Source organism: Equus caballus, chromosome 16, assembly GCF_041296265.1.
Source record: "Equus caballus isolate H_3958 breed thoroughbred chromosome 16, TB-T2T, whole genome shotgun sequence".
NCBI classification, from domain to species: domain Eukaryota; kingdom Metazoa; phylum Chordata; class Mammalia; order Perissodactyla; family Equidae; genus Equus; species Equus caballus.
Genome location: NC_091699.1, coordinates 16,938,836 through 16,966,705, shown reverse-complemented (window position 1 = coordinate 16,966,705; position 27,870 = coordinate 16,938,836). Strand labels below are relative to the sequence as shown.

At 41.2% G+C, this 27,870-nt stretch overlaps 1 protein-coding gene across 11 annotated transcripts in view; it reads left to right on the top strand.

Moving 5' to 3' along the window:
- The window catches only part of ATG7 (autophagy related 7), a 350,453-nt gene that overhangs the window by 230,780 nt on the left and 91,803 nt on the right, over positions 1-27,870 (top strand). For 3 of the 11 annotated variants that reach the window (XM_070237248.1, XM_023619956.2, XM_070237249.1), the window contains exon 19: positions 25,825-26,556. The exons of 6 other annotated variants lie outside the window; for them this stretch is intronic. In XM_070237248.1, coding sequence (XP_070093349.1) covers positions 25,825-25,929 — 105 coding nt within the window. In that variant the 3' untranslated portion in view covers positions 25,930-26,556. Of the gene's footprint in view, positions 1-25,824; positions 26,559-27,870 lie in introns of those variants that run through there. 2 more of the 11 variants (XM_023619957.2, XM_070237247.1) reach the window with 2 other exon arrangements.

Here is a 27,870-nt window from a genome sequence, read left to right as displayed (position 1 = left end):
CAGAACTGGTAGGTTGATTTAGCAGATAAAGGAAAATTATCCTGTTTAATTTAGTGCAGTGAGGATAAGCTGTAGAGCTAGGATGCAATAAAAGTATTTAAATGAGAGGTGTGTGGTAGATTAATCTTATCTCAAGTTATAGATTAAAAAATTAAAAACACTCACTTCATAAATGTTTTGCTGATATTTCATAAAGAAGGGGTCTTAGACAGAGACCCATGTTCTTTGTAGCCCATCTAGCTGCCAAATTATAGTTACATTCTCCACATGAGGTATTAGAATGCCCCACAGGCAAAAGGCCCTACTCAGCTTTTTACCCTCTTAAAATGTTGCCATCTGAATAGAGAATATCTCATGAAGTTCTGACCTTTACTTTCAAGACCCTTATTGAGAATGGGTTTGGGTACTTGGAGATTAATCCCAGTTGCCTCTTGCTCCTATTGATGTCTATTTATCCAGTTGGAAACAAAGGAATTGGCCTTAAAGCACAAGATGTCCATGTCATGAAGCTGTTGAAGTGCTCACAGATACTTTTTAAATTGCTGAATTTGTTGAAGAAAGGCTCAGTCTAAATCAAACATGTGAATGACTCAGCCATCTTTTCATAAAATTTGCCATGACTTGTCTTCTTAGGGTTCTTTTTCATCAAGTATCAGTTCACATGTACTGATTTAGTTCCAACTGTGGATTCAACATTGAGCTGTGGGAAATGCCAAATAATTTTCAAACTCCAAAAGGCTGATTCATAAGAGAGTTAATAAAACAAGCTATGTTAGTTTATCTTTGAGAAATTCAAATTCCAAAATCCCCGTAACCCAACTTCCCTGAAATACTTCATTCTCATTCTTGAAAGTCTACGAGCTCCGTGATTCCAGGATTAACTTTAGGCTATATATTCTTCCCTTGTCTTGACTATGTTATCAATATTTGATGCTGTATCATGCAGTTATGATTTCAGGATTGCAGTTATAATTTCAGGATTGCAGTTATAGCACTTGATTAATATAAGTTGCATTTTTGTCAAGTTTTTGCTAAGCAAAACTTTCTTTTCAGCAGAATTGGGGATTGATGGATGATCATTGAAAAACAGAGTTTAGTGCCGACTGTAACATAGGGTATAAAATCATAAACAGGCTGGCAGAAGTGAACAGAGCTGAGCCAATGGGTTGATTCTGAATTAAAACTCAGATTCTGACTCATCCACTACAGAATTCCAAATTCTAGAAAATAAAGTGCCCATATCTCTCATAGCAGGAAAGTCATATGAAAAACATTATAGTCATGTGACATGACTTCATTGGCATGACAATTTACTATTCAGCAAAGTAAATAACACAATTAACAAGTATTTCTGCTGGGCCTTTTGCACTTACACTGAGTTTTTGGCCTCTCCTCCTCACAGCTGGTTTTGATTTGGTTCCTGTGGAATATTTTTTTTGTTTTGTTTTGTATTTAACAACAGTCAGATATTTATGTACAGCTTCATCAAGAGCCTCCGATGACAAATATGCCTTTGGAGGCCAGTGGAAGCTGTGGGAAAGCCCCGTGTCAGCACTTAGACCTGTTTTCAATGGAGAGAAATGTGCTCTGGGACTGACTTAGCCTGCTCATGAATCCAATTCTCTTTTCCCAAAGCCTTCTGCTAGCCCACTTCCAACCTGCACTGGCCTATCCTGAGACTGTATGGTGCCTTGATTTTTCCTTATGAAGCAATCCCTCAAGACACAGCCTTGGCCTCCTCTCCTAAGTGAGGGGGGAAAGGCAGAAACAGCAGGCAGAAAGCCATTTAATTCTTAGATTGGGAACGAGAGCCTGGTTTTTGAAATAAGGCTTGGCAGTATCCCTTCAGAGCTCACTTTATATAATGAGTCCCTTTTCTTTGCTGTCAGAGTTATCTACATGGATTTGAGATGTTTAGATGTGTTGGTCTTAGGGAAGGATCCAGTTGGAGGACAGACAATGAAGTCTGGGCCGAATCCCCCACCCTTCAAAAGAGGAGACTCGGATGGTATGATCCACTTGGAGGGCTGCGGGAGACAGAAGGCGAGAATCATAAATGCTAAAGCAGAGTTAAAACAGCTAATAGTAAGAGATAGAATATGGCAATTGCCTCCTGCTTAAATTTTACTCCTTGTTCTGCTAGAGTTCTCATGAGTACTTGGGTGAATAACTTCAAAATTTTGTATGTCAGTTTCCCCACTTAAAATAAGGCGGTTGAACCATATGTGAAATCCTTTTTAGCTCTAATAACCCAGTAATTTTGATTCAAACATTTACAGTATAACCACGAAGTAAAAAGATGGCAAATTTTTACATCAAAATATTTTGAAATGTGTCAAAGTGATTACTTTTTATACCTTTTATAAACACTCTCTCATATCTATCATATCTGGCTCCCATTGCTAGAAACATTTTTGGTTGCATTCTTTTGAGATTTAGATCTGCTTTGAGTCATAAAATAACATTTCTCATACTTTGTGTTGATTAGTGTGTGTAGCAGTGTATATAAATAAAATATGGCATAAGCCAACCTAATAACTTATCTCATTTTCCAGACTTGGTGCCCAGGACTTTTGGCTTATTCATAAACTCAAGTCTTCCCTCACCATAATTGAGTACATTCATAAAACATGCCACTCACGACCTCTTGATACAGCCTCCAAAGATGCACTCCAAAGCCCCCTTGTTTTAAATAATGGCAGCATCCTTAGAATGTTGAATGTATAATATCTGAGGAGCTTCTTTAAAAATCAACCATGTTACACAATAGCACTCACAGAGTGAATGAGTAGCTTGAACCCTGAAAAGGCTGAAGCTTGAACTCAGAAGGCCTGAGTTCATATCCGGGCTTCAACAAACGGCTGATACTGCTGCATTCAATTGTCTGGGTTGTGCAGGACACGACTTTGTGCAGCGGTCCTGTGTGAGACCTTAGGCCATTTACTGAATTTCACTGAGCTTCATTTTCTTTATTTGTAGAATGGGATCAGTAATTCCTACTCCTCACAATTACTATGAGCATTAAATAAGAAAGCACCTAATAAAAAGAAAGAAAGAAATTGGACTACATCAAAATTTAGAACTTTGTGCTTCAAATATTTTTTTGAAAATCATATATCTGATAAGGAACTGGTATCCAGAATATATCAGGAACTCTTGCAACTTAATAATAAAAAGACAGATAACCCAATTAAAAAGTAGACAATTGCCTGCCTGGTGGCATGGTGGTTAAGTTTGTGCACTCTGCTTTGGTGGCCCAGAGTTCACGGATTTGGATCCCAGGCACAGACCTACACACTGCTCATCAAGCCATGCTGTGGCAGCGTCCCATATACAAAATAGAGGAAGATTGGCACAGATGTTCTCTCAGGGACAATCTTTCTCAAGCAAAAAGAGGAAGATTGGCAATGGATGTTGGCTCAGGGCCAATCTTCCTCACCACCACCCGCCCACCACCACCAAAATGGGCAATGGATTTAAATAGACATTTCTTCAAAGAAGATATGCAAATGTCCAATAAGTACATGTAAAGATACTCAACATCAGTAACCATCAGAGAAATGCAAATCAAAACCACTGTGAGATACCACTTCATACCCACTAAGATGGTTATAATAAAAAATACAGACAGTAAAAAGTGTTGGTGAGGATATGGAGAAATTAGAACCCTCATACACTGCTGGTGGGAACATAAAATGGTATAGACATTTAGAAAACAGTCTGGTAGTTCCTGAGAAAGTTAAACATAAAATTACCATGTGGTTCAGCAATTTAACTTCTAGGTATATAACCAAGAGAAATGAAAACATATCTTCATACAAAAACTTATACACAAATGTTCATAACAGCACTGTGTATTCATAGCCAAAAAGTAGAAACAACCCAGAGGTCCATCAGCTGGTGAATGGATTGATAAAATGTGCATATTACATTGGAAAATAGTGGAATATTATTTGGCAAGAAAAAGGGAAGAACTACTGATGTGTGCTGCAGTGTGGATGCACCCGCTAAGTGAAGGAAGCCAGCCACACTTTAAATGGGTGAATTGTGTGGTTTGTGAATTATATCTCAATAAAGATTTTTTAAAAAAAAAAGAAAAGAAAGTGAGCTATAGCCCTGATGCCCATGGCTGGGACTCTGTGCTTCCTCCTCCTTTCCTGTCCCTCTCTCTGGCTGTCTGTGGGCAGTGGTGATTTTCTCTGTGTGACAGGCTGTCAGAGCATGTTAGCTCACTGTTTATAGGAATGAATTTTGTGAGAATGTGACTGTCATTTCTTCCATTTTCTTGTGCCTCAGTTTTCAAGCCTGAGTCTCGGCTCACCTTGTTCATCTCTTTCTTGTGCTATGGACAACCAGTAAATACGGGGGGGGGGCTTGGGGTAGGATACGGAAGGGACCCACCAGCCAAGGGCCTCCCTTGAGGGCTTTCAGGGAGGAGAGAGAAAGTCATAATGTCAGCTCCCGCCGTGGAGGCGTCACTGATGTGGGGATCAGGGACGATGAGAGTGCTTTGGTGTCTGTTGTTGTAAGTGGCAGCAGGTGTTTGGAAGATCCAAATCTCAACCTGATCTGACTTTTTTAAATTTCCCTCTTTACCACAGTATTTTATTTTTTCCCAAGACTTTTTATTTAGAAAACTCTCAAACATACAGAAAAGTTTAAAGAAAAGTACAATGAATACTCCACATACTTTCCACCTGGATTCAACAATTAACGTTTTGTCACACCTAATTTATCTCTTGCTGTATCTACACACACAGACGCACTCAGATGTTTTGTGTTTTCCTGAACCATTTGAAAGTAAGTTCCATATACAGTGACGCCTCATCCCTTAATTTTTGGTGTGAATCTACTAAGCATACATTCTTGTATGTGAACAGAATACCATTATTGTCACAGAACAATGAAGAGTAATCCCATGATACTATCTAAAATCCAGTTCGTATTCAATGCACAGGATTTTAAAGGCACTTTTAAAACTATTGTTGCTTTTTCTTCAGGTTTGTAACTTTATACTTAGAAAGTTTTTTAAAATAATAACTAAGCATCAGCCACTTGGCATATAAACTTGAGCAGATCTGTTAAGCTCTTGACACGCTCATCTCTAAACGGGGAGACAGTTATCCTGTTAGGCCCTGTGCCCCAGAGGTCTGCTCCTCTAGGCAGGCCTCTTCCAGGTGAGATTGTCTCCAGGTACCACCTGGGAGTCCTGGTCTGGTTGAGGCAGCCCTCCTAGCCAGCCAGCCCTGAGCAGTGGTTCCTGCCCACCTCCCCCAGGGTCCCCAGCGCCTGAGGCTTTAGAGGAGGTAGCAATGGGACTGTGAAAGCTGTGTCTGATATTTTGTGTGTGTGAGGAATATTGGCCCTGAGCTAATGTCTGTTGCTAATCTTCCTCTTTTTGCTTGAGGAAGATGGTCCCTGAGCTAACATCCATGCCAGTCTTCCTCTACTTTGTATATGGGACGCTGCCACAGCATGGCTTGACAAGTGGTATGTAGGTCTGCACCTGGGATCTGAACCTGTGAGCCTCGGGCCACTGAAGCGGAGCATGTGAACTTAACCACTATGCCACCAGGCTGGCCCCTATTTTCAATATTTTGAAAAAGCCATGAGATCACATTGACAAACTGAACCATCAAGTTGGGGTTTTTTGGGTTTTTTTCCCCAAATTCTGTTGTCTTAGAGTAGAATGGAGTACTCATTAGTTTGACCCAGTCAGAAGCTCTGACTGCTAGTTATGTATGCCTTTGAATTATAAAAACACTAAGATAAAGTAGTGTGTTTTGTTGGGTAAGAGGGGTTTTTGGAGATACAATCTGTGAGAAAGAAAGTGGGGGTTAGGAAGTGGAGAGCTGCTGGCCCCAGGTGCTGGGGCCCTGACTTCCTGGCTGCATCAGCAGTGGATGGTCCCAGCGAGGTGTTCTTGCAGTTTGCCCTGTGACCATTATTCTAGGGGCTGTATTTTTACAGCTGACCCTTCTCACTTGCAAACATAACAGCTGCTATGTGTTGAATTTGGGGGGTTTCCATGTTTTGATACTGTAAAATTAAATTGATTCTTGGTTCTGAAATCTTAGTTTTGATCCATCTTGCTGCTTAATTAGCTGTGGGGGAGCAGGGAGGGAAGGGAATATGAAATATTTAAGATATATATTTCTTAAAATTAAATATTGTTCATGTTTGATCATAGCTTCTATCAGTCAACAAATATTTATTGACCCCTTGCCAGGTTCATGGTGGTGTGGAAATTCAAAGAGGCACAAGCCAGGCCTTCAGGAGACTGACATGGCATAGTTGGAGAGGTAGAGTGGAAAAGTAACAGACTGCAGGGCAGTGACTGTGCACAGAGAGCTGAACACATGGTACAGTAAATCCTGCAGGATTTTAGGAACCTCAGATGCAGAGACAAGGCTCTAGGCAAGAGTTGGATTTTGAGCTGGGCCTTGAAGATTGGAACTGCAAGTATAGGAGAGGAGATCGAGAGAAGGCATTCCAGAATGGCCCGTGGCATCAGCGCATCCAGATCTCTGACGAAAAGTACCATGAGAGGTGTAGCAACCAATATTGATTATGTTATATGTAATTTTCATGGAACTTTTATACCAAGCCTTTTGATGCCCACAAAAATCTTATGAGGTGGATATTGTCCCATTTTATGGATGAGGTGGTCAAGACTCAGAGAAGTGAATTGATTTGCTAAGTTGACTGGGCATTGTTAAACTTAGATGTGCTCAGTGTTTATCTGCATCTTGAGGTTTACAGTACACTTCATAAGGCCAGGAGCAGAGAGGAAGATGTATGCCGGGTGATACGGATGTGTTCTGCTTTGTGGGGAGTGCCTTTACTTTCAGATTGAGCAGTACCAAAAAGCAGTTTTGATTTTTGTCTGTTTCCTTACATCTGCCTGCTATGGTTTCTTTCACTGCATGTACCACCTCAGGGCCTGATGAGCCAGCATCACTGTGCTTTCTTACTCTTGAACTGTCTTTAAGAGTAGACTGGCTTCTAATAAAATCTGTGGGGATGAGGTTTTTGATGAATGAGTAATTCACAATTCCATCTCCAGACTTACCAATGGGAAAAGGGCAGGTAAGAGAGAACTTCTTTCTTCCTGGCCTTTACTTTTCCCTAAATTGTAAAGGGAAATTAAGAGCTTGCCCCCATTGCCTTCATTTAGCCATCTGGTAAAAAAATAAATGCAATGCTAAATTAGAAATATTTATATATTATTGTTGCAGGACAAAAATCATTGAGTTCCTAACTACAAATAAGTAAACTGCTGTGGGTTTGTTTGTTCTTAATTTTGCTACTAAACTTTCTTTGGGTTTATCTTACCTTAATCTTCCTTGGAAGAGGCTGTAGTTAATTCTGCTTAGGATTTTATTAAAAGGAAAGAAATTTAGGGGCTGGCCCCGTGGCCAAGTGGTTAAGTTCGCACGCTCCACTGCAGGCGGCCCAGTGTTTCGTTGGTTCGAATCCTGGGCGTGGACATGGCACTGCTCGTCAAAGCGCGCTGAGGCAGCGTCCCACATGCCACAACTAGAAGGACCCACAATGAAGAATGTACAACTATATACTGGGTGGCTTTGGGGAGAAAAAGGAAAAAAAAATAAAATCTTTAAAAAAGAATAAAAAGGGGGCTGGCCCTGTGGCTAAGTTCACGCGCTCCACTGTAGGCGCGGACATGGCACGGCTCATCAAACCACGCTGAGGCAGCGTTCCACATGCCACAGCTAGAAGGACCCACAACGAAGAATATACAACTATGTACTGGGGGGCTTTGGGGAGAAAAAGGAAAAAATAAAATCTTAAAAAAAATAAATAAAATAAAATAAAAAAGAATTAAAAAAAGGAAAGAAACTTGGCTTTTAAAAAGACTTTTAAATGTTTTATTTTTGTAAAAGATATACACATATAATTCATGTTATTCTTTGACTAACTTCAGCTCTAAGCATTGAATTGATGTTTTAAAGCACCAATTCAGTACCAACTCTTTAGAGATAACTATTTTGAGTTTTTATACCCAAAAACTGATTGGTTTACTTATGTTCTGCTCCTTCCTCCCCCTTTCTCTTTCTTTCAGCCATGAGCTATGGAAATAAAACTTTATAGTACTTCAATACCATGAAAGCTAGACTGAAATAATATTAAGCCCAGCTCCCTTCAGACCTTAGCAGCCTGGACTTAGAAAGAGAGTCTCATGGGAGGAGCATAGGATCTGGGTTCTGAAGAGGAGGGCTTTGCTCCTGGTCCTGCCGCCAGTTGATTGCTTCCTCTTACCTGGGCTTCATCTGTAAAAGGGGTAATACCTAGCCCTCAATGCTGGTTTTGTAATGTGCTTTGAAATCTTTAGAAGTATAATACAAACATTAGTTCTTGTAAGCTAGATACAAATGAATCAAATGGAAAACTGCCATAGCTTTTGTAAAATAAATTTTTTTCTTAATATACCATAGGCCTGTGAACATAAATATCTTGAATTAAACTTTAAACAATCATTAATCATTAAAATGGTAGTTAATATTAATTGGATAATATTTGAATGTCAAAGAGATTAGCAACAGGAGGTTTTGTTGTAGAAGAGAAGAACCTAAATAAAAACTATTTGATTCCAGTCAAGATGTAAGAATACACATTAACTTTCAAATAAATCTGTGTAAAAGTTCCTAATATGAAACGGTTGCAACTTCTCAATTAAATCATCATTTTATCTGTTCCGAAATTAACTCCTCAAAAGGACAGCTGAGCATAGCTTCTTCTCTGATGTGTCCCCATGTGTTCTCTTCAGTTCACCTGGGTCTATTTCTGTTCTGTTGCTGTTGCTCCTCTCCCACCTCCAGACTTTGTTCAGCTGATACTTCTGCTGGAAAGCTCATCTGTCCTTCCCCGTGGGATCTGCCGAGTATTCCTGCTGGTCCTTCTAACTTAAGCAGCTACCTCCTTTGAGAAATGGTTTCTGATTCTCTCCTGCCTACTGAGGCCGAGGGGCGGATGAGATTCTGTAAAGGAAAGTCTGAAAGTACCATGCACACGCAGGCCAGTTTGTATTATTACTTGTAAACCAAGGAATAACTTGATCCAAACAATGCTTTAGGAAAATGAAAATGGCAAAGAGCAAGAAAATTTCTCCCCCACTTTTTTTTTTGCTGAGGCAGATTACCTCTGAGCTAACGTCTGTTGCCAATCCTCCTCTTTTTTTGCTTGAGAAAGATTAGCCCTGAGCTAACATCTGTTTCAGTCTTCCTCTATTTCGTATGTGGGTCACTGTCACAGCATGGCTAAGAAGTGGTATAGGTCTGCACCTGGGATCCAAACCCCTGAACCTGGGCCGCCAAAGCAGAGCATGCCAAACTTAACCAGTAGGCATGGGACCAGCTTCCTCCCCGACCCCTTTTTTTTAAATATCTTAATGTTTTCAAATGAACTACAGCATACGCAGAAGAAAGCCTAAACATTATGTACAATTTAAAGAATAGTTATCATACAGACACCCTTCATCCTTCTCATGTTTGGCTCCCCCAACACAGCCCTTGAGGAAACTGTCCTACAGACTCTTGTGATAGTTATTGCCCTGCTTTTATTTATAGCTTTACTCTAGTGTATGGATCCCTAAATGATTTAATTCAGTTGCCTGACTTTGAACTTTTATAGATGGAATTATGCAGTATATAATCTTTTATGTCTTGCTTCTTTTGCTCAACATTATGAAGGTTACCCATGTTGTTGTGTGCAGCTGAAATCTGTTCTTTTTCATTGCTGTATAGTATTCCATAGTATAGATATACTGCAGTTTACTCTTCCCACTGTAGATGAATATTTGTAGCTCTTCCACTTTTGGATTATAATAAAGAGTGCAGGTTGGAGCATTCTTGTATCTATCTCCTGGGGTGCATGAGCAACATTTCTCTAGGTCAGTGTTTCTCAACCTTTTTTCCATTATCACTTCTCCTACGGAGAAAATTTAGTATTAAACTAAAAATGTTTAATTCAAATTAAGGGGCTGGCCCTGTGGCCGAATGGTTAAGTTCACGCGCTCTGCTTTGGTGGCCCAGGGTTTCACCAGTTCGGATCCTGGGCGCAGATATGGCAACACTCATCAAGCCATGCTGAGGCAGCATCCCACATGCCACAACTAGAAGGACCCACAACTAAAAATGCACAACTGTGTACCAGGGGGCTTTGGGAGAAAAAGGAAAAATAAAATCTTTAAAAAATTTTTTTAAATATATTCAAATTAAATTAGTCCTAAAGAAGATTTTGTTGGATAGAGTTGAGCTTTGGAGGGCTACAAGCCATTGTAATAGCCAAGACTTTTTCACCTACCAAAACCCAATTTTTGCTCATTTGTGGGGATAATATTACCCCCACTGAGAATGCATTCTCTATATTAAATACCTAAGACCAGAATTGTTGGGTCATAGAAAATGTGAATCTTCAACATTATTAGATCATGACAAACTATCTTCCAGAGCAATTGTACCACTTTAAGTGATTACTGGTAGTATGTGGGAGGTTCTGTGGCTGTATATCCTTGCCAAAATCTTGGTATTGTCCCATTCAAAAATTTTTGCCAATCTGTTAGGTGTATAATAATATCTCATTCTACTTTTAATTTGTATTTTCCTTATGACCAATGAGGTTAAACAGCTTATGTTTATTACTTATTTGGATTCCTCTTCCCTAATGGTTTGTTTCTCTACTTCAACTCTAAAAATTCTTGTATGTTCCACTTATGTAGCCCATATTAAAAGAAAACACGGTAGGATGACCTAGTTATTCACTTGAAAAATACGATAGAGCCCAGAGACCTGCATTACAATCCCAGATGAGCTGTTTGTCTTGCTCAGAGTCCCGTACCTCTGTGCCTCAGTCTCCTCATTTGCTGAATAAAGCTGTTAGCTGGGATAGAGCCTTGGCTCTCAACCAGGCTGCCCATTAGAATTATCTGGAATGCTCTTCAAAAATACTGGTGTTTAGACCACACCGTCACCAGAAAGTGTGATTCAGTTGGGTTACAGATTTCTAGATCCCTTCCAACCTAACATTCTGTGATATTGATAGAATAAGTCTTTAACACCTAGGTTCGATGATTTTGATCATCCTCCTAGAGTGATCAAGGGGGAAACTCCTTAATTTAGTCCATAGAGGAAACCTGGTGTCAACTTTCAAAATATTTTTTTGTAGCTGATTTACTTTCAGCACTAATAGGATTTTCTTTCATTGACACCTGTCATGACAAAATACACATCCAACAACAATGTTAAGAAATCATAAATGAGCGTTAGAAAGAAAGAGGCACGTGTCAGGCCACAGTGTCTGGACCAAACACACACCTGACAAGGCTGAATTCATGAATTTCTGACATTTGACTTCCTACTGTCAGATTCTTTCCCATTGCCAGAGGCCCTGCTTCCAGTTCCAGCTGAGCAAGGGGCTGCAGAGGCCTGGAACCGTGGCACAGTCAAGGTGAACCACCTGTGCTTTGGGAAGAGTTGGCCAAAACCACTGCTCTCCTGGACCAGGCCATGGATCGGTGGTTATTGGGGCTGGAGAGGGATGCTGTGAGAGGGCATTATACCATTCCATCTGCCTCTGTGTATCTTCAAAAGTCTCCATAATGAAAAATTTTTTAAAAAGCACTCTCTTGACTTTGAGTCAGCAGTGTTTTCTAGTGCCCACCTGCCACTCATAACTATATCACATGTGATTAATATCTGACTCATATTTGTTTGGCACTTATATTTTTCAGAGTATGTTTATTTGCATTTACTCAGTTGATCATCATAGCAATCGTTTTCAATGAAAAGCCTTTTGTAGCCATCTAGACCCTGGTTATGATGGCAGAAACGAAAAGCTTAAACTGGCTTTAAGATAAACAAGGCATTTATAACCAGGCCATGAAATCCTAGCCCTGAGAATCCTAGATTAGGGGGTTTAATGTCACGACCATATTTGTCTTTTTTGCTCACCTCTGTTTTCTCTTTGTTGGTTTCATTCTCTCTCACTGCAAACAGGTTCTTTTTTCTTCTTTTTCCCATGTAGCAGAAAACATGACTTCAGGCAGTTCCAAAATCTCATTCTTCCTTTAAGAGCATCTTCCCCAGTGATTCCAAAAGGAAAATCCCAGACATTGACTGTGATCGATCAGATCACATGCTATCTCTGGACCACTTGCAGTAGACAGAGATGGGCTGCTGTGATTGGCCAGCTTGTGCCATGGGCATCTGCAGTGATTGGCAGCCTCCCTCAGAACCATGTGGTTGAGATGAGAAAGACACAGTCCTTCCAAAGGAGGGGCCGATGTGGGTGGATGGGAGCTGGGCATACGTGATAGAAGTCCATTCTACTCTCAATTCTACTCCTGTGTCTGGTCTTGTCCCTCCTGTGCAGTTCTGCTCTCTATGTGCAATGTCAAATTAAGAACTTTAGTGCAAGTCAGGAAATTTCAGTCTCCATATTTTCCCCCAAGCTTGACTTACTCTTCTTTCTGGATTTACCCCCTCTTCTCACCTAACCACAGATACGTAAAAAGACTCTTTTTTCCTTGAGTCCTTTAGAGAACTAGCTGCTCAGTGTCCATCACCACCACCCCCACAGAGGAAGAAAGAATTTTCTCTGAGATTGGAGCATAGGGCTTCTCCTTTTCTCTACGGTACACAAATTTATCATTCTGGGTTAAGACTCAGCTGTTCCTTCTTCCAAGCTCCCACACGCCCTGGTGAGGCCACACCTCTTAGGGTGGGGAAGGGGAGTGGAGTGCTCTGGCTGCCTCTGCTGACCAAGTGTGGACTGGGGAGCTGGCGACAGGAGGCCAGTGTGAGGCTTCATCTTTCAGTCCAGATGGTGATGGTCAGTAACAGTGACACTGCCTTAGGACATGTGCCTTTAGTCTCCTCTGCAGTCTAAAAAATTACCATGCTGAAATTTGTTGATAAAGCCAGAGCTGTAATTAGGAACATAAATGACACAATACAGGCCTCGCACAAATGAGCAGTTGTGGGGTATTATGGGCCTCTGTGGATTATTTGACTGAAGAAAAGGAGGGGGGATGCTGGTTGCTGTTGAACAAATTGCTACCAGATGTAGATTTCAATAAACACCACACTGTTGTTCCCTTGCCTGAAGGTGCTATGAATTTCTTGAGGCAACAGAGCAATCAGTAAACTGGCGGCTGTTCCAACATGAATGGAGCCTCCTGGTGTCCCCTGGTCTTGGATGTTTGTCCACAAAATGCAAGGCAGACCCGGGAGCCTCTCTCCCCTACCTGACCTTTTACAGGAGAGTAACATACTTAAAATGTAGCAACCAGATCCCATAGAACCTAAAAGAAAGTGGAACTGTGGTTAGAATGTCTCAAAAAGAAAGCATTACTGGATGGGGTGCTTTAAGAGAATATGGGGATCAGTTGCTTTTCCCACAGATGCCGCTCGTAATAGAATGTAATAGAATCAAACTGCCTCAGTCAATAAATACTTGAGAGCCTGCATGTGCCACGTGACGAAGAAGGCCCAGTATCTTTCCCCTCACTGAACTTACGGATGAGAGGAAGAGGGGCATTAAAGCAGGAGTTACAGATAAATAATGACGCCCTTCAGTGTCCTACGAAGGAGTCCTGTGTGAACTTCAACATGGAAGCTGCTTGTCCACCTTCACCATCTGCTGCCGTTGGCCAGCCAACGCGTGAGCCTGAGAATTAGACTGAAAGAGCCCAGAGCCATGACTCTGCTTTGCTATCCTTGAAGGGGTGGAAAGGAGAGAGACTGAGATTGAGAGAGGGAGGGAGAGGGAGTATGACTGATTTTAGTTTAGTACCCCACCGAGCTTCTCATGTTCCACAGAATAGAGTGATTCTAGATAGATTTCCCTGACCTCTCTTTTGCTTATAGCTCTCTAAAGAAAAGTCAAGCACCAAATGGATGATTGGCCTAAATCCTACACACGTGTTTTGTTAAAAAGACAAAATTCAAACCAGTAAATTTGAAGCTCTAATTGGCTTTATTCAACAATTCGTGACTCGGGCCGCATCCCATCTAGCAAGTAGAGTCTCCAGCTCCGAGGAGTTGCACCAAGTGGAAGGTTTTGATAGGCAGAAGTGGGGTAAGGAGGTTATAGCAACAGGAAGAGAGGATGGTTTCAGGCCAGGTCATCTTCTTTGGGGGGAAGGGAAGGCAGGGGTCTTATCACGCAGATTACCTCACTGCTGCTAATCAGGAAATTTCAGATTGTTCAACGGTCACATTTCTGGGAGAGATTGAAACTGTGATTAGGTCTTGGTTTGATGTCGTGGGGGCAAATGACTCCATTTGGGGCTTGTTGTTTCTTTTTTAACAGTTCTTCCCTTTTGATCAAAACCTCAGCCTAACTGAGAGATATGATCAAAAATTAAGGCATTAGCACCACTCTCAGCTACTGCTCTGTAGTTCTCGAAGCTTTTACTGATCCTCTGTGTGGTGTTCACAGCTCGTGTGAATCCCTGCGAGAGTCATAGCCTTAAGGGTCATGTGATTTAGGCGTCACAATTTTAAGTCGGTCATCCTCTTCATTCCCCCTCCGACGCTCCAGTTTTAGGGAGATTGTCTACCTGTTAGCGGCTGCTAACGCACATTTAAAGCTTTTGAGAGACTACAGTGCACTAGGGGGATTATTATGATTATAATAAACAGGATAATTCCCAATGTTTGGAATGCACTTTGGAGCCATGGTCCCCAAGACCCAAACCAATCAAAATCAAGTAAGTCAAATAAAGACTTTATTGAAGGAGCTACCTTTTTAAGCCAAATGGCTTAGTTTCGACTTCCTCAGAAGTGTTGGCCACAGCACCTCCTTGCTCGGCTAAGAGATAATCAAGGGCTGTTGGCTTATCAAGAACAACTTTGGTCAGAGAGTCTAAGGATTTTTGTTGGACAGCTAGTGTCTTAGCAATGGGATCTGGAATATTTTTGAGATTAAAAGAGAGGTTCCTGATTATGGCCTCATTTGTACTTACTCCTAAGCAAGGAACTAGGGCCCTGCCAAAGAAAGTGAATCTTGAATCATGAGAGCATCCTGGTATGTCCTTTCTAGAATAATTAGGGGCACAGCTAGACATCCTAAGAGGCATTGTCCACAAGTTGTGCACCAGCCATTTAGGCATTTATAGGCCCAAGGAGGACGATAACCACCAGAGATAAAGGTAAATCCTGTCAGGACACAAACCACTTCCACTAAGGTGGCACTGTTAATGGGTTCATTCTCAGGAATTGTTGTGTTTGCTCATTCAAGCCAGGGGTCAGTTATATTTTCTCCTAGCCTGAAATAAACAGTTGTTCTAAGTTCTGGAGGTTGCCCCCTCTTAGCAATGGCCTGGGAGATATGGATGGTGGTGTTATTTTTCCAGGCCAATGTCATAGTGAAGGAAAGAAGGAGAAGAAGAAAGGGTTTAACGTTTAGTCAAAGTATGAAGTCTTTTTCTTTTTTTAAGTTTTTTTTTTTTAAATATTGGCACCTGAGCTAACATCTGTTGCCAATCTTTTTTTTTTTTCCCTTCCTCTTCTCCCCAAAGTCCCCCAGTAGATAGTTGTATATTCTAGTTGTAGGTCCTTCTGATTGTGCTATGTGGGACGCCGCCTCAGCGTGGCCTGATGAGCGGTGCCATATCTGCACCCAGGATCCAAACCAGTGAAACCCTGGGCCTCCGAAGTGGAGCGTGCGAACTTAACCACTCAGCCCTGGGGCCGGCCCCCAAAGTATGAAGTCTTGATCTGGATTCTTGGAGGAAAGCAGTCCACCTTGATGTCAGCTACTTCTCTTCCTTTTTAACTCAATTCAGAGGTCCCCAGCATTTGAACAGGACCGGGTGTCAGGTGGAGCTTTCTTTAGCTGTGAGATGTGTACCCAAGGCTCAGTGCCTTCTAATTTTGCAGCAGCATCAGTGCTCAGGAGCCCTCGGTAAGGTCCCTTCCAATGGGGCTTGAGGGCTGTCATCCTCTGATGACATTTCCAGAATACCTGGTCACCAGGTTCTAGACTGTGATCAACAGGATCCTTTGAACTGGGATCTGGGAAAGCTTCTTTAACCTGTTGATGACAGGCTTGAACATAAGACATTAGAGACTTAGAGTAGCTGCTCGTGCTAGCATGAGACAGCAAGGGATCAGCAGAAGGTTGTATACCAACAGACGTTGGTCTGCTGGTGGCTATCTCACGTTAGGTGAGTTATCTTTCCCAAAGTGGGTAGTGTGAACAGTCAGCAAGACCAAAGGCAATACCTTAGGCCAAGAGAGTCCAGTGGTTTCCACAAGTTTAGAAATTTTTGAATTTGAGGATCCCATTCATTCTCTCAACATTGCCTAATGATTGAAGGTGACGGGAATAGCGATAATTCCAATAAGTTTGCGAGGTTTTTGTTAAAGCCCATAATGTTTGCCGAGTGAAGTGGGTGCCTTGATCACTGGAGATTGTGGGAAGGTGAACACATTTTGTAACAGTTTCTTTGCCAATGTGAGAGCATCAGTTTTGCTGCAGGGGAAGGCTTCAACCCACTAGGAAAACAAACATACAATAACAAGAACATATCAATAACCCATACTAAGTGGCAGTTGAATGAAGTCCAGCTGCAGGAGTTCAAGGGGTCCAAAGGGAGGAGGTCTGAGGCCTCTGGGGATAAAAATAGATTTTTTGGGATTATGGACCTGACAGGTCAGACATTGCTAGTAGACTGTTTTCGCAGATTTTTTTGTTTGTTTTCTGCTTTGTCTCCCCAAATCCCCCCAGTACATATTTGTATATATTAGAGTAGAGTTGTGGGTCCTTCTAGTTGTGGCATGTGGGACGCCGCCTCAACGTGGCCTGATGAGCGGTGCCATGTCCACGCCCAGGATCCGAACTGGTGAAACCTTGGGCCGCCAAAGTGGAGCATGTGAAGTTATCCACTCAGCCACAGGGCTCGCCCCACCCCCCCTTTTTTTTTTTTTTAGGAAGATTAGCCCTGAGCTAACATCTGCTGCCAATCCACTTTTTGCTGAGGAAGACTGGCCCTGAGCTGACATCTGTGCCCATTTTCCTCTACTTTATATGTGGGACACCTGCCACAGCATGGCTTGACAAGCGGTGTGTAGGTCCACACCCAGGATCCGAACTAGAGAACCCTAGGCCACCAAAGCAGAACGTGCGAACTTAACCACTGTGCCACTGGGCTAGCCCCGTTTTCACAGTTTTATAAAAGTCTCCCCACCAATGTCTATTCATAATTTGAGTCATCTTAAATGCACTATGTTGAGGGTAAAGGAATGCAAAAACTGAAAAATGGGGTTTGCCAGGGAGCTGGGAAGAACCAAATAGCTGTCTTGGGTTTCCCATAACCCCAACTGTTTATTTAATTTACCAGCCATTGTTTACCCATCTGAATTTCTCTGATTCCGGAGCAGACTGTTATCATGTTGCAAGGACATCAGGATTAATTATCTATTTGATCAAAGTGACAATAAAAGATTTCCAAGGCAAATACAGAAGATTATATAGTTGCTAGCAAAACTTAGCTCCTTTAGTATTAAGAAGACTTGGTTTTAAGCAATCAAAGATCTCATGAAAACAGTGTAAAGCACAGCTGGTAAGACACAAAATCTTTGCCTTCTAGGAAAACTTTTCACAGTATTTTATCAGAAACAGACTAATAGTCAAAAAAATCTTTGTCCTTTTATCAGATGAAGGAAAATCAAATTTCAGTTTTACACAAGTACACCATTGATATTAAAGCCTATTTCCAAAACCCTTAGAATAGAATCCAGTTTTTAGTCAACTTGACTACCCAAGGCCAGTTTCTCTCCCTCCCTCCTCTCCCTCCCTCCCTCTCTGCCCGCCCCCCCTTCTCCTCTCCAACTTTCTGTACACATTTAATTTGTCTTTCATAACCAGAAGTTCTGTTTTAGATAAAATTACTCTCATTTCCCTTAACCAAAGTCCATCTCTATACCTCATGGTTTTTTCTTAAACAAAAACATATTCTACTTTCCTTGCATACAGAATTGTGTTTCCCTTATTATTTCTGGTAGCTTTAAATATAGTAATTAAAATTCTTAACCCTTAGAAACCTTAACTAAGAAGTAAACAATTGTGAACTGTCTTTTATGTTAGCATTTTGTGGCTTGGCAAATTTTGTAAATGCCTTTTATAATTTTTAGGAACATGGTTTTTTTTTTTCATTAATATTATGATAGATTACAACCTTGTGAGATTTCAGTTGTACATTTTTGTTAGTCATGTTGTGGGTACACCACTTCCCCCTTTGTGCCCTCCCCCTACCCCCCCTTTTCCCTGGTAACCACCAATCAGATCTCCTTGTCAATATATTAACTTCCACCTATGAGTGGAGTCATATAGAGTTCGTCTTTCTCTGACTGGCTTATTTCGCTTAACATAATACCCTCGAGGTCCATCCACGTTGCTGCGAATGGGCCAATTTTGTCTTTTTTTATGGCTGAGTAGTATTCCATTGTGTATATATACCATATCTTCTTTATCCAGTCATCAGTTTCTGGGCATGAAGGTTGGTTCCACGTCTTGGCTATTGTAAATAATGCTGTGATGAACATAGGGGTGCAAGGGACTCTTGGGATTTCTGATTTCAGGTTCTTAGGATAGATACCCAGTAATGGGATGGCTGGGTCATAGGGTATTTCTATTTTTAACTTTTTGAGAAATCTCCATACTGTTTTCCATAGTGGCTGTACCAGTTTGCATTCCCACCAACAGTGTATGAGGGTTCCTTTTTCTCCACAACCTCTCCAACATTTGTCGCTCTTGGTTTTGGATGTTTTTGCCAATCTAACGGGTGTAAGGTAATATCTTAGTGTAGTTTTGATTTGCATTTCCCTGATGATTAGCGATGATGAACATCTTTTCATGTGTCTGTTGGCCATATTCATATCTTCTTTTGAGAAATGTCTGTTCATGTCCTCTGCCCATTTTTTGATCGGGTTGTTTGTTTTTTTGTTGTTAAGCCGTGTGAGTTCTTTGTATATTATGGAGATTAACCCTTTCTCGGATAAGTGGCTTGTAAATATTTTTTCCCAATTAGTGAGCTGTTTTTTTGTTTCAATCCTGTTTTCCCTTGCCTTAAAGAAGCTCTTTAGTCTGATGAAGTCCCATTTGTTTATTCTTTCTATTGTTTCCCTCAACTGAGGAGTTATAGTGTCCGAAAAGATTCTTTTGAAACTGATGTCAAAGAGTGTACTGCCTATATTCTCTTCCAGAAGACTTATTGTTTCAGGCCTAATCTTTAGGTCTTTGATCCATTTTGAGTTTATTTTGGTGTGTGGTGAAAAAGAATGGTCAATTTTCAATCTTTTGCATGTGGCTGTCCAGTTTTCCCAGCACGATTTGTTGAAGAGACTTTCTTTTCTCCATTGTAGGCCCTCTGCTCCTTTGTCGAAGATTAGCTGTCCATAGATGTGTGGTTTTATCTCTGGGCTTTCCATTCTGTTCCATTGATCTGTGGACCTGTTTTTGTACCAGTACCATGCTGTTTTGATCACTGTAGCTTTGTAGTATGTTTTGAAATCGGGGATTGTGATTCCGCCGGCTTTGTTTTTCTTGCTCAGGATTGCTTTAGCAATTCGCGGTCTTTTGTTGCCCCATATGAATTTTAGGATTGTTTGTTCAATTTCTGTGAAGAATGTTCTTGGGATTCTGATTGGGATAGCATTGAATCTGTAGATTGCTTTAGGTAGTATGGGCATTTTAACTATGTTTATTCTTCCAATCCATGTGCATGGTATGTCTTTCCATCTCTTTATGTCGTCGTCAATTTCTTTCAAGAAAGTCTTGTAGTTTTCATTGTATAGATCCTTCACTTCCTTGGTTAAGTTTATCCCAAGGTATTTTATTCTTTTCGTTGCGATTGTGAATGGGATTGAGTTCTTGAGTTCTTTTTCTGTTAGATCATTGTTAGTGTATAGAAATGCTACTGATTTATGTATGTTGATTTTATACCCTGCTACTTTGCTGTAGTTGTTGATTATTTCTAATAGTTTTTCTATGGATTCTTTGGGGTTTTCTATATATAAGATCATGTCGTCTGCAAACAGCGCGAGTTTTACTTCTTCATTGCCTATTTGGATTCCTTTTATTTCTTTTTCCTGCCGAATTGCTCTGGCCAACACCTCCAGTGCTATGTTGAATAGGAGTGGTGAAAGTGGGCACCCTTGTCTTGTTCCTGTCCTGAGAGGGATGGCTTTCAGTTTTTGTCCATTGAGTATGATGTTGGCTGTGGGTCTGTCATATATGGCCTTTATTATGTTGAGGTACTTTCCTTCTATACCCATTTTATTGAGGGTTTTTATCATAAATGGGTGTTGGATCTTGTCGAATGCTTTCTCTGCATCTATTGAGATGATCATGTGGTTTTTGTTTTTCATTTTGTTGATGTAGTGTATCACGTTGATTGACTTGTGGATGTTGAACCATCCCCGTGTCCCTGGTATAAATCCCACTTGATCATGGTGTATAATCTTTTTGATGTATTGCTGTATTCGGTTTGCCAAAATTTTGTTGAGGATTTTTGCATCTATGTTCATCAGTGATATTGGCCTGTAGTTCTCCTTCTTTGTGTTGTCCTTGTCAGGTTTGGGGATCAGAGTGATGTTGGCTTCATAGAATGTGTTAGGGAGTACTCCATCTTTCTCAATTTTCTGGAATAGTTTGAGAAGAATAGGTATTAAGGCTTCTTTGAATGTTTGGTAGAATTCTCCAGAGAAGCCGTCTGGTCCTGGACTCTTATTTTGGGGGAGGTTTTTGATTACCGTTTCTATTTCCTTACTTGTGATTGGCCTATTCAGATTCTCCATTTCTTCCTGATTCAGTTTGGGGAGATTGTAGGAGTCTAGGAATTTGTCCATTTCTTCCAGGTTGTTCAATTTGTTGGCATATAGTTTTTCATAGTATTCTCTTATGATCCCTTGTATTTCATTGGTATCTGTTGTGATTTCTCCTCTCTCATTCCTAATTTTATTTATTTGTGATTTCTCTCTTCTTTTCTTGGTGAGTCTGGCTAAAGGTTTGTCGATTTTGTTAATTTTTTCGAAGAACCAACTCTTTGTTTCATTGATCCTTTCTATTGTCTTTTTTGTTTCAATATCGTTTATTTCTGCTCTTATTTTTATTATTTCCCTCCTTCTACTGACTCTGGGCTTTGTTTCTTCTTCTTTTTCTAGTTCTGTTAGGTGTCGTTTGAGGTTGCTTATGTGAGCTTTTTCTTGTTTAGTGAGGTGAGCCTGTATTGCGATGAATTTCCCTCTTAGGACTTCTTTTGCTGCATCCCAAATGATTTGGTATGTCGTGTTCTCATTTTCATTTGTCTAGGAACATGCTTTTTAAGATGGCATAAGTGTTAATGCAATTAATGTTTCAGTATTTTATCTTATATTGAGAATTATCTAGACAGTCAATGAATTCCCATCATTTAACTTAGAAAAGTTCTAAGGATTTCAGTTTACCGAAAAGATTTGTGGAAACTATTTAAAAAAGAAATTTACCTAAAAGCTTTTATCCCATTTAAATCTATTTAATTTATCTGTTTTAACAATCAGATTACTCACAAAAATTTCATGAGATGTGAAACAAAATGAGCCATCATTCTAAGTTGTTTTTTTTTGGTTGACAAATTTGCAACAGAGATAACATGAATTTGACTCATAAACCCAGGTAGAATAAAGGGATTATATTTAATACTGATGACTCTAAAGATATGTCTATTTCAATTAAACCAATGAACTTAAACTAATCCCTAATATTTTCCCAGATCACATGAACTTGAAATTCTTTTGGGCTAGTTTTTATTGTATTTATGAGAGTTTAATTTATAGTAGTGCTTTAATTTTCTTTAAGCCAGTTAAATAGAGCTCTTTTACAAATTGACTTTGGCAATACCATCTGCATGTAAAAAATACATATATCCCACATCTACAACATACCTTCATAGACACATACAGACAGGTGGACAGACCTTATAGTTACTAACATTTATGGAGGAGACACAAGATTTTTCATTTGCCCAATTTTCAAATACCCTTTTTTTTTTTTCTTCTGATGAGAAACTTCTCCCTGAGGTTTGCACTTCAAGGAGTGGCTCCTAATACCTAGAGAAGATGGGGGTAGAAAGTATAATTTACAAAGGACAGAGAAAAGTATTCGTTTTCTCCAAGATGGAGTTTTGGAGCATTTTTGCCTATTGGCACAAGTAATTTAAATTTTTAAATGCAGACAATTCTGTTTCTAACATCCCAATATCTACAAGCATTTTGAGATGAATAAGGGAGGTTTGGGGGATGGTAAAGATAGGTGAGCTTTTGAATTACTTCTGGAGCCACATTTATGGTTTTGTAGAGATTTGCAAGACAAAGACAGTTGTTTTTAATTTCCCAAAAAACTGGGTTCCTGCCTAAATGATATCAAAAAGGTTAACACACCCATCCACCTATTTTGGAATGTTTTTTCCCCCTCTCTGGGTACATTTAGCTTAAGGGAGAAAGCCTAGAAACAATTCCTATCAGGCTTTGAGTAAGTTTAGTTTCCCCTGGCTGTTTAAGGAAATAACTGTCAGTTTACCAAAAAGAAAAAAAAAAATCCTCAGAGTTTTGTCAACTCTGGGAGGGACCCACATGGAAGCGTTCAAGTTGATGGTGAAGAATTTACATAGGCCCTTTGAGGACACTCTCTGGTTCAGTCTCCCAGTCGATTACAATTGAAACATTGACTTCTGGGCCATCATTTTTCTTTTTCTTTTTTTTTTTAAAGATTTTATTTTTCCTTTTTCTCCCCAAAGCCCCCTGGTACATAGTTGTGTATTTTTAGTTGTGGGTCCTTCTAGTTGTGGCATGTGGGATGCTGCCTCAGCATGGCCTGATGAGCGGTGCCATGTCCGCCCCCAGGATTCGAACCAGCCAAACCCTGGGCCGCTGAAGCAGAGCACATGAACTTAACCACTGGGCCACGGGGCAGCCTCAAAAGAAAGTTTCACATAAAAAACACATCAGCCACGGAAAGCACATTTTTGTTTTGAATTGTATGTAAGAGTTAAGGAGCGTGGGAGCCGATTGGAAGCCCTGGAGTTGAAGAAAATTCAACAGCGTCAAGGTTGTATGTGGCCCTCAATTGACAGTCTCTCCCTTGACTTGAACTCTGAGGGGCTCCCCATCTCATGGGGTGGTCTGTTCCTTCTTTGGACTATGATGGTGTCATGGCTAACTTCTGAGAACACTCTGTGTTCCAGATGTCATACTAAGCATTTATTTGCATTCTCTCGTTTAATCTTCACAACCACTATTTCACAGACGAGGAAGCTGAGGTAGATGGAGGCTAAGTAAGTTGCCCAAGTTCATGTAGCTAGGAAGTGTTGCAACCGAGTAGTTTGGCTCCAGAGCATTTGTTCTTAACTTCTTTGTATTGCCTCTGTTAGTTGGGCCTGCCTATAGCTAGTTGAATTCCTCTTCTAAATGACAAGACTTCATATCTTTGACCACATTTTTCACATTCCCCAAACCTCTGTTCTCCAGATTTGCGTTTTGGTAGATCATCATGGACCATGGGTCCTACCTCTTCAGGTCAGAAACTCAATTTTGCCAGAGCATGAAGACTCTCGGGGACTGACTCCCAATAGCCAAACTCATAAGAGATTGATGTATAAACTAAGCTGTTTAATTTGTCCTTGGTAATTGGAAGATTTTGTGGTCAGCTCATAGAGTTGTAATACTCCAGGTACTGAAGGGATCTGCTTTCCAGTGAGATCATCTTGCTAATTTCTGGACAGTGGCAGAGATATTAACAAATTCTTGCACAGATTCTGGGTTCCCTCTTCCCAAACTCCACATGGACCCAGCTACCATCCATGAACAATCTTCTTGACTTACGTAAGTTTTAGCTTTCTTAATGAAAATATATCTTCTGAGATTACTCCTTTGTCATTTTGGTTGAAGTTGGAAAGTCCCAATCTCCTCAACTGCTTTTCTGTAGTCTCTTCAGATGACTAACTTCCACACGTGGCTGATGTCCTCCAGGGCATGTCAGTCCTTACTGACTGACACGCCCTGGGAGAATGGGATTGCCATTCTCCAAGGCCAACCTTATTTTCAGGATCTGCAGAGAGACCTCCTATACCCCGCTCTGTGTGCTAAGTACAGCCATTATCACACAGGAAAATCTCAAATACCTTGTTGGAAACCCGCGAAAAATATTCCTTTGATCTTAATGGAAAGAGAAAGACAAATTGGGTGCACTTAAAAACAAACCAAAACTTTTTAGTCTTTACCAAGGAGGGTGTCTTTTGAAAAGAGCAGGTCAGATCCAGGTGCTTGATCAAATAGGAAGAAACGTAGGTAGGCATTTGGAAGCCTGATCAGCACGTGAGATGGAGCGCTGGGTCACATCTACCCATTAGACTTGAGCCCAAAGGAAATGCTGGGCCTCTTGGCCTGAGTATCCCGCTGGTGCGTACGCAGGGCTGCTGCCGCTAATGTGAGTGTGGCTTTCGTGAGAGAAAACCCTGGGAGCTCCACCCTCAGCAGATGTTTCTTGTTGGACTGTGAGTAACGAGAAGGCTAGCACCTGGCTTGTTTTTCTAGCACCTGGCAGGAAAACTGACGTACACAGAAAATACAGTAAGTGTTTTGTTGGGTTTTTTTGGAATGAATGAGATTCCATTTATATGAAATATCCAAAATAGGCAATCTATAGGAACATGAAGTAGATTAGTCGTTGCCAGGAGCTGGTGGGGTTAGGGATGGAGCAGAGTTGGGGGGAAATAGGGAGTGACTACTAATGGGTACTGGGTTTCTTTGGGGGGTGATGAAAATGTCCTGGAGTTAGATAGTGGTGATGGTTGCGCAGCTCTGTGAATATGTGAATATACTAAAACCACTGGATTGTACACTTTACTTGTGTGAATTGTATGATGTATGAATTATATCTCAATAAATTTATTTTGAAAATGAATGAAAAGCTGAAACCCATAAAAAGTCCCACTAGGCATTAAGCAAAAGACGTGATAAGGAAACGGCTAGGAGCATTCTGAAAAGCAAATTCCTTCATACTAATCTGACCTATACCAGAGTCTTTTGGAGTTAGCCCTTGAGGAATGGAGAACTAGTTAACTAGCTTATATTTACATAACTAGTTAACTAGTTTACATAGGCTTGAGATCCCTAATAAAGACCATTTTAAAAATTGAGTCTGCCTTAGGGTTGAGAATTTGTTAGGATTAGGGGACTGAGGTTTACAGAATAAAGTAGAAGAGATGAACAGTTTTCTGAGACACAGATATTGCAGATGTGAGTGTGCAGACCTATTCTCTTTAGTATTTTTTTAGGCACAGTAACGTCTCCAAGTTACCAACAATATTCCACAATTCATCAGATTCACGAAGTACTTACTGTGTGCCAGTTGCCACCCCAAGGGAGGACCAGTTCTTGTCTGCTGGAAGGGCACTGTCTCCTAGGCTCCAGCAAGCACAGTCACAGTCCAGTGAGGGACAGGCCCACCTACTGCTGAGCTGAGCAAGCTGTTAAAACCCAGAAAGGATACTGGAAACAAACCACCCCTCCTTTCTTACCAAGAATGGAGTCTCTACGGCTCTGTGCACCAGCCTAAAGAGAGCCACGCCCAAACGGGAAGGTACCTTGTACAATAAAAGAAGCGGCGGTCAGTTTTATGTTGAGGGGGCTGAGTTCTCTGCATTCCCAGGGGAGGAGGACAAACGGAGTCCTGGGCCTTCTTGCCATGTAGTCTGAGCACGTAATGTCCTTAAAGTATGAAAAGTCCTGTTCACAGGCTTTATTAACTTTTTTTTCCACCTAGAAACAAGCCAAGAAGTTTCAGAGAAATTCTCAGAGTAATCCAGAATCATCTTCACAAAAGATAATACCGGAAAAACTCAGAGGGATAAAAAGATATGCTTGCTAAAAAGAATATTTCCCAGCCTCGGCTGGCCCTTCGAGCCAACAAAAGCACAACCTCCGTCAGTGTTTAATGAGTGAGAGAACGGCTAGAAGAGGGCGGAGGTGCAGGCAGAAGGAGGCTATTTGAAAGGCCCTAAAGCGCTGCAGCTGTTTGGGCTAATTTTCTTAATTTTAGTGATGTTCCAAGCTCTTTGTCTTCTATGTGGGGTAAATTCGTTTGTCTCCCTCGTGAGTCATCCTGCCCACAAATAATCTCTCTTGGAGTAGCCCTTATGAAAATAGACAACAGTTCACATTGCGCTGTGTGAGTTGGCAGTTGTGTGTCCCTTCCCTGGGTGGGCCATGCTGAATCTGCTCTGCCCGCATCCACACATGTCGGGACTTTAAGGTCTGAGCGTGCCCTTAAAGTGCCGCATGACGGGAGCACAGAAGGAGACATCTGGAGTCCGAAATTGAGGCAGGCAAGGAAAGCTACAGACAGTAGGCCCTGCTCAGCTGGCTGCTCCGTCCTAAAGCTTTCTAGATTTCACAGATGTAGCCTTCCCCAAAAGGGTTTTATGAGAATTATCTGCAAAAAGTAGACAACATCACAGGACATTCTGTATAAATAAATGTTACTATCATTTCAACCTAGATCTTGCCAAATTGAGCTTTTTCTTTTAGATCGTATTTTCTTTACTGTCTGGCTAGCAGATCTGACCAGCATTTTTATTTAAGATTTCCCTAGAGAGACACTGAGCTCTTAAAGATACAGACTAGAATGGATATTGGTTGTTTTTGCTGCCTAGCAGAACCTCCTCTTCCCTCTCGATTACCTTGATTTTATTCTGAGAGACCGTCCAGGACCTCACTCTCATCCCGTGAGCTTTTCTGGTGGAGTCGGCTCAGGGTTGGAGCATGTCATCGAGGCCCATGACAGTCAACATGTCATATTCCCCTGGCCATCGTGATTGGTTCAGAAATAGGCATATGCCTCAGTCATAGCCAGTGAGACCCAAGGAGACCACCTGGGAGGCTGGGATCAGGACTGGAGCTTTGCCAGCACAAGCTCTGGGCTGGGGGGGCCTTCTAGTGTCTGTGAGCGGAGAGCCGGATTGCACATGGAGACCACACATGGAAGAGAGCCAAGTCCAGCTGAGCTGAGAGAGGGAGAGGGTGAGGATAGTCATAGTGTTATCCTCTAAGCCCTGAACCAAGCTGCCCTGAAGGCACCTTATCCTGGTCTTTCTAGGCCTGTGAGCCATCAAGTTCCCTTTTGGCTTAAGTAAAGCACGGTTGAATTTTCTGTGCCTTGCAATTAAGGGGACATTCAGGGGCAACTCATTCAGGGGTAATGCTTCACTTCTACCCAACATCTAGCAGAGTGCCTGGCATGTAGCGGAAACTCAGTGTGTGTTCATTGCATAAATTCTCATTCGGTTGAACAGATGTTCACTGAACACTTATGAGGAACAAGATGTTGTTCTGGATCCTACAGGGCTGCACTGTCCACGATCGCAGCCACTAGCCAGATGTGGCTCTTTAAATTTAAATTTAAATTAATGGAAATAAAATTAAAACTTCAGTTCCTAAGTCACACCCCCCGCATTTCAAGTGTTCAATAGCCACAGGTGGCAGAAAGTTCTACAGGGAGCATTGCTGCTGAGAATACAAGCATGCGCGAGGCTCAGGCCATGCCGCCAAGAAGCTACGCTTAGGACCTGTTGTGCTAAAACTAGCAAAGCAACAGAGGGCGTAACATACAGAACGATAGTCTGACTTACTGCAAAGATTGCTTTATAAAAGTTCAGCCTTATTTCTCTCATGTATAAATTCTAATTAATGTATAAATTGATGTATAAATTCTAATTAAGGACAGTCATACATCTCTTAATGATGAGGGTGTGTTCTGAGAAATGCATCATTAAGCGTTTCGTTGTTGTGCGATCAGAGTGCACTTACACAA